The sequence below is a fragment of the Nicotiana sylvestris genome, chromosome 11, assembly GCF_000393655.2.
Source record: "Nicotiana sylvestris chromosome 11, ASM39365v2, whole genome shotgun sequence".
NCBI lineage: Eukaryota > Viridiplantae > Streptophyta > Magnoliopsida > Solanales > Solanaceae > Nicotiana > Nicotiana sylvestris.
The window spans coordinates 147,253,902-147,261,382 of NC_091067.1; the positions used below are offsets into that span (position 1 = coordinate 147,253,902).

The 7,481-nt window shown below is 34.8% G+C and overlaps 1 protein-coding gene across 1 annotated transcript; it reads right to left on the minus strand.

Annotated features, from left to right (window-relative positions):
• Positions 1-2,591: 2,591 nt before the first annotated feature.
• Positions 2,592-6,553, minus strand: LOC104231073 (protein SOSEKI 5). The gene is made up of 4 exons (XM_009784001.2): positions 6,204-6,553; positions 5,885-5,954; positions 4,897-5,772; positions 2,592-3,088 (listed from the first exon to the last, which is right to left on the minus strand). Exons 1-4 carry the CDS (start codon positions 6,436-6,438, stop codon positions 2,896-2,898), a joined length of 1,374 nt encoding a protein of 457 aa, XP_009782303.1. The 5' UTR covers positions 6,439-6,553; the 3' UTR covers positions 2,592-2,895.
• Positions 6,554-7,481: the final 928 nt, after the last annotated feature.

A 7,481-nucleotide genomic window follows, 5' to 3' on the forward strand; every position in this document is an offset into this window, starting at 1 on the left:
GTATAGCAAGGTAAACATCCCAAGTATTTACTTAAATAGCCGTTCATCCATAAAAATAAACAGCGAATGTACAATATATGTATAAAAATAGTGAATTGACCGACTATTTGTGTAAAGATCCCTTTTTACACTACACAACAGCCCAACAAAGGCCACTATAAAAGATAACCTAAATTCTATCTTACAAATTTAGCCAGTTTAACCACCGTGTACTATGTATAATCCATGTGTATACGTAATACATTGATTATATATTTATTACACACTGAGTATACTCCTACGACGACTACGAGGAAATCCAGAAAAGAAAATGCACCTAGCTCTCATCTTATACGCATGGAATTCGTAGCTATATTATTTCACTTTAAAAAAAAATTAAAATCCATATCTCAATTCGCATAAAAAAGTTAGGAAACTATTTGATTTAGTCTGCCACTTCTACGAAGAATAAACAATTGGTTGTCCTATTTTGACATAGTTTTCTTATGAAGAAGAAGGTGGGGAGAATCTTGTTGCTTCGATATAAGACAAGGTGGACAATTATTCAAAGGTCTGAAAGGTGGAGCTAAGGTATTTAACTTTTTATAATGACCTAATATTTTTTAATATTTATCGTTTTTACGATTTTTTTATTATATATTTTAAAGAAGCTAATGGTCAATGCAACGTATAAAATTCATAGGTATTCTAATCGACGTGGAGCTATGTACAAAGATTACTTACTTGTCGAAAGCTATCAAAAACTAGGTGGTAGAGAAGGTCAACATAGTACCAGTTGGAATTTGACCAAGTCATATAATATACTACTCCAATGTTTATGGCAAATTAAAGCTCTCAAGTGTCTACTCAAGTCTAAACCAAAATGATAGGACATTCTTATATTATAATAGTTAAACACAATGACCCAAGATGCAAAGTGACAAGCAAATAATCCATCCACAAGTTTTCCAAAATATAGTCCCATATCCTGCCATCTAAATTTGGATAGGAGAACAAAGGCAAATTTAGGATTAAATTTTTATTCCCTCCGTTTCAATTTAGATGAGGTAGTTTAATTCGATACGGATTTTAAGAAAAGAAAAAAGAAAAAAAAAAGACTTTTGAAATTTATGGTCTTAAAAGTTTAAGGGATAAAAACTTTGTGGGATCATGATATTTGTGTGGTTATAAAAACTTGTAAAATGAGTAAAATGAAGAATTTAAAGTTGAATTGTTTTCAAATTTAAAAATATATCATTTATTTTGGAACAAAATAAAAAGAAAACTACCTCATCTAATTTGAAACAAAGAAAATATAAATTATGTTATGCGTCAAAAATAGTAGGTTCAGATGAATCCGGTGAACGAGCTCTGCATCTGCCACCGGAGGAGAAGAGAGATCGGGGGCGTGAACAGGGGCATGTTGGATGGTGGAAGGGGGTATGTTGGAGAATTAGAATATATATATATATATATAAGAAGTCAATTGTTTTATGTATATATAGTAGATTCCTAGCGTATTTCCTTTTTTTGTTTTAATAAATATTCTTGGTGAAAAATACAAAGTAAGAGCAGTTTAGCAAATTTTAAGTGCACAAGTTTATAGGACAAGACAAGATATGTAATTCCCAATGTTTAACGTAAATTAGAGTGCTCTCAAGTCTCAATGTCAACAAAAATGAGTAGAAAAATTTCATATGGAAAGACAGTGATCCAACATGGAAAGCGACAAGCAAACAATTCCATTCACAAAGTTTCCACCAAAAGAAGTCGAATTGAAATTAGCAGCAGTCCTCTCTCACTTTCTTTTCTCAATAATCTTGGATCCGTGCCGTGATTTGCAAGTCAATACAAAGCCATTTTGTCCTATGTTTCTCCATATTTTCACCAACTCACAAACTTTTCCTTGTCTTTAATCTATTATTTTCTCTTTCTTAGGAATAGGACAAAAGAATCAACATTTCACGGGCTTCAATCCTCAAAAAGTTATCCAACTCAATCATGAAGAAAAGTGGAATCCAATTTATCCTATTCATTGCAGCTTGAACCCGAAATCTCTGGATGGATGGAAGATCGCATCCATGTCACCATACTCCTTGGTCACTTGCCTGTATCCTTCTATTGAACATTTTAGAGTGCTCTTAAAAAGCTGTATCTGATTTTGTCTCAAGTACATATGATTTTGTATCAGTACTTGAGATTACAGACTTATTCACCATATCAAAAAGCCTTTCGTATGTTCAAAATAGCTCATAGTTAGCACGATAATGCAATAATACATACGCCAGTTAAATGATAGAATATCAGTATCAACTTCTCGTACACACATTTTTTCATGAGGGGGTTGATCTTGAGCTACTCCACCCCTTCATTTATTTGGCCTTTGTGTTTAAGGATAATTTACAGTAGTTTGATTGACAACTTAACTTTAGGCGACCTAATGGTCAATACAGCACATTTCTAGATTATAAAACAACAACAAACAAAAATTTAATGTATTCCCACAAGTGGGGTCTTGAGGAGAGGATGATATACGCAGCCTTATACCTACCCTGGACAGGCAGAAATATTGTTTCTAATAGACCCTTAGCTCATTTCTAGATTATAAAGCGTCAAGCAAAAAATCAATCAATTCCATCCACTTTAAACAAAAGAAGTATATTGAAATTCTTAAAAGGAAGCAGCAGCCTCTCACTTTTTTTTTTCCCGAAGTCAACAGCTCATTTTGTCCTATGTTTCTTGGTATCACATCATGTTTTCACCCAGAATGACACCTTTTTCTTGTCTGTTACTAGCTGGAATTTGTTCTTTTCATTTAGCTTACAGAGATACTCCATATTTACAACTACCAAGGAGATTAAAAGAGGTTGTTCTGGTGAATGTTTCTGACTCTAAATTATGGCTTAATTAAAGATTCTAGACTTGGGGTTGAACCACTACTCTTTTGCTACCATGTTGGCTACTGCTACTACTTGAAATACTAGCACTGCTACTGCAAGACAAGTTACTGCTTCCTTCCTTTCTGGTGGATTGATTCTTTGGCCTTCTTGGAATGCATCTTGCTTTCACTTCATCTATCTCTTTCTCCCTCAGTTCCAACTTTGAGCTCCTGCAAACCAAAACACAAAAAACAAAGAAAATGAAATTTTGCATTTAAACAAAAAAGAAAAAGATTTGAGTTATATACAGTGACATATTGTCTCTTTTCGTCTTCTTGAGCCGATAGTCTATCGAAAACAGTCTCTCTATTCCCTCGTGGTAGGGGTAAGGTGTGCACACACAGTACCCTCCTCAGACCCCACTTGTGATATTTTACTGGGTTATATACACTCACATTATATATATATATTTACTGTAGTTTATACTTATCATTGAGAAAACACATGTAATTATGTTAAAAGGTAACCTAATTATGTACTTTTTCTCACATTCATAACACCATAACTCAAAGAAGATAAGAGGCATTGGTGAATGATTAGAGATAAACAACCCCACATGAATAGAATAGTAGGATACATAAGTTAGGTATTTTTTTCCCTGCAAACTATGCTGTTGCAATTCTGAAAGATTACAGAAGTTATTAATGTTGATATGTACCATTTAGGAAGACAGTGCTATAAATTTTAGTTCTAACTTTGGAGGGCAATGTGATTGAGACATTGTACCAATACCCCTATACTAAGTATACTAAGTTACAAGAGGAAAGATCAGTAGATAAGCCAATCCAGAAATTGTACTTTTCAATCATGAAAACAGGACATATTTTCACAGGTTTGAAGTTACCCCTACTCGAATCTTGAAAAAAAAAAGTTGATCAATTTACTCACATATTGCCAATCAGTCATGAGGTTACCCTTTAAGTAATTCACGTGTAGTGATGAATAAACTTGACTAGAAGCTATTTTTTTCTTTAAGTGGAAAATAATAATTGCCCAATGCAAATAGCCAGAACCAGAAACTGCAGAACCTCTTTAAGTCTGAAAATTTACTCTCTTGAATAATTATGTTTCAGATTGCAGACTGATTGACCAGTGACCACATGAAAAAGCCTTTCATAAACACCAGATAACTCCTAGTTAACAAGATAAAGCAATAAGGACGCCAAATAATTTTTCCTAGGATTCTAGTGTTAATAACTATTTTGTGTGACAAAACTTAAACTTAGTATAGATTTATGTATTTATGAATAACTATACATGTAATCAGAAACAGCCTTCCTACCTTCTTAAAAGTAGGGATAAGACACACTACCCTTCCCAGATCCCACTTATGAGATTACATTGAATTTGTTGTTGTTGTTGAATAACTATACATATACCATGTATTATCTTCAACGTAATGTTAAAGAGGCCTTTGCAGTTACAGCTAATTTTTAACAGAGATGATATTCTAGTTAGCTTGTGCATACCTTAACTAAGTACGACTTCTCGTTAGTACAAGTACTTCGATACTCTACTTACAAAAACTTAGTCAGATGAACAAAATCACTTTTTAGTTTTGCTTCTATTAAAACCTATTCTTTCATGTAATTTTCATTGAGTTCATTGACCGCTAAACTGCACCTTTGAATCTCATTTTTACGGCTAGTTCATGTTGTAATAGTTATAACAATAACATACTCAATATATTCTCACAGAGTCGGAAAAGAATAATGTGTATCTTATGGAAATAAAGAGGTTGTTTTCGATAGAAACTCGGATAAAGAAAAGCATCTAGCTAGTTCATGTTACATGAGTTGGATAAATTACTTAACTTTAGGCAAAGGGACAAATTTTTGAATGAAACAGACATTATACATCGAATCTCTCTAAGCAAAGTAAGGTATTTTGGAACTAAGCAAAAGTGTCATGTAATAGTGATTTTTGACACGAAGCTAAAGAAACAAACAACAAATTTCACAAAGAGAAGTTAACTCACCGATCTGCATTAAATGAAGAAGATCTCTTCAGAGCTGGATATTCGTCCTTCTTTGTCTCTATTAAGCTTCCACTAAAGTACTCCTTATCCTCTAGCTTAACTCGTTCTATGATTCCTTGATACTCCACCGTAGTATTCTCTGCATCCTTCTCCACCTGATTCAATCCCGGTCCACGTGGCAACCTTGATTTGTAGTGTGAAATCAAGGAAAGCCCATGATCTTTCCCATAATATCCGGGCCCACAATCTTTGAAGGACATTGACCCACACGATAATAATTGCATGAACACGGAAGATGCTCTGCTGCTGCCCTTTCCATTTGATGATTGATTATTGTTAGCCGTTTGATCTTCGTTGACTGTTTCTGATCGTACGATTACTCTACCGTCGGCTTTCATCAACGTTTCGAGTGTTTCAGGGCTTGAATCAGATGGTGGTGGAGAAATTTCTCCTCGGCTCAGCTCCGTTGACTGGCTTTGACCGGAATCTCTCTCTTCTTCTTCTTCTTCGACGATTCCGATTTCTCTTCGCCGGTGACGGCGGTCGTCGGTTTGAGTTGACGCATCGGCGGCGGCTTTTCCCGTGGAATCCTCGCTAGACTCTGCCTTATACACTCTGTACTCGTGGAAATCAGCAGAACACCACGACTGGTTCCGCCGCCGTGAAACCGCCGGGAATTCACGATCTTCGCCAATTTTTCTCACTTCCGGCACCGGAGTTTTCGAACTGGAGAATTCTACTTCTTCCGATTGAGATGCAATTGTAATTGCACCGTCGACAAGTTCTGAGCCTTTGAGAACATACTCTTGACCGTGTGCTGGAAATATAAAATCGTGCTCCGACAAATCATGCCACACAAATCCATTTCTGTAGCTTCTGAATTGCTCAAAATTAGCAACAAAAAAAAATCAAATCAAGTCCATAGATGAATGAAACTCGTGACACATATTTGAAATTGATAATAAAAACTCAAATAATTATAATTCACCTTTTGGCTGACCAGGAATACAGAGAAGCCATGCCTTTTCCTCGGAGAAAATTCAAGCGGTTAATCACATCTGGAAGAAAAAAAACTGTACATTCAAACCAAATGCTAAAAACACTTCCAAAACATAATTGTAACAACTTTTTTTATGACAATGGCGTCTCAATCAGCTTAAACGCAACTCAACTATTTCAACATATTGGTAACAACTGAAGCTCAACGTTATCATTTGTAATAGAATTGCACCAGATAAGCCTTGAGATCTATTATTTTTGTTAATTTGATATATGAAGTTAAGTTGGCTAGTGAAAATTTTGCTTACCTCGAAGATAAAGGCCGTCAGGGGAAGAAAGAGGAACTTCCATGAAATGGGGATGTTCGAGTTGGCCGTTTCTCGTGAGATAGTAAACAACGGGCAGCTTGCGTTCGGTTTTGGGTTTATGATTTGGAGTTTCAGTCCAAACTTTGGTACGTTCAGGGCTAGTTTCTCTATCTTTCCATTTCTTAGGCATTTGAAGTAGCTCCGTTGCTCTAACTGATCTCGACGAAACCGCCATTAATTTCTTAGAAAAAACCCAACGTTTAGAAGCAGAGAAGAAAATAGAACTTGGAGTATTTCCCTATATAAAGAAGCTGAAAGGAATGTTTTACGAGGCTGAAAGCTAGCTTGGAGTTTTGTGTAGTGTGGAGAGTTGAAAATATAGAGAGTGAATGCCGGGGGTTTTAGGGGGCGGGGGAGGTAGGGGGGGTAAGGGGAGTCTCTAGACGGTGAAACAAAGGGAGGGAGCAGAGATTTCAAAATAGGATGCGGCAGACAACAGCTACATGACAAATTTCATTTGTCTTACATTTTCCCTTACCTTTTGAATTATTTCCTCCTCTCCTAATTTTTATTTTTTATTTATGAAAATCTTATATTTGAGACATACTGATCCATCTAATCAAGATTTTCATTGTAAATAAAAGGGCAATTCAATACACAAAGTATTCTGTGTTTTTATAGGATCCGTAAAACGGTGAAAAGCTTACGCTCGGATAAAGACAACCTATCCTAATGTACATATTAGTGGCTAATTTCACAGTTAAAAATTATAACTTATAAATCACACGAAAATAATTTATTTTTTTGGTGTAAATGAATCATAAAAAGGTAAATATTTTCTATAAGGAATTTCTTTATTCTCGAGGCTCAAGTATGAAAACTCTAATTATAGGTGAAAGAATGTACATATTCATCGCAACACACTCCTAGTCTACTTCTTTTTTATATTATGTTGGCCAACAACTTGATATGTAGTACTTATTAACCTTCGAATTTGTATAAAAGCCAAATAAAAGATATATAAAAAATGACAAAAGCAAGTTGACTTGAATTGTAATTTAGTTGTTGTTATCGTAGCTTGCCTAGGTGTAGGGTTCAAGCTAAGACTTTCACTCTCTTCCATATAGAGGTGATTATGAATTGAAGTAGTCCCAAATATTGTACCAAAATGGAGGATTACTCTTTTTATTAAAGATTACATAAATTATACATAGTATTATTAGAAGTATCATCCTAGAGATTTTGAATTCGCAGTTTAATTTTCAATATTAAGTTTGA

What these genes read in the sequence shown, in the direction of transcription:
- LOC104231073 (XM_009784001.2), bottom strand. Translation starts at nt 6,438, where the DNA reads ATGGCGGTTTCGTCGAGATCAGTTAGAGCAACGGAGCTACTTCAAATG. An exon ending in TGACGGCCTTTATCTTCGAG is followed by an intron (nt 5,955 to 6,203) that starts GTAAGCAAAATT and finishes TTTTTCTTCCAG; the next exon opens with ATGTGATTAACCGCTTGAAT. An exon ending in TATTCCTGGTCAGCCAAAAG is followed by an intron (nt 5,773 to 5,884) that starts GTGAATTATAAT and finishes TGAGCAATTCAG; the next exon opens with AAGCTACAGAAATGGATTTG.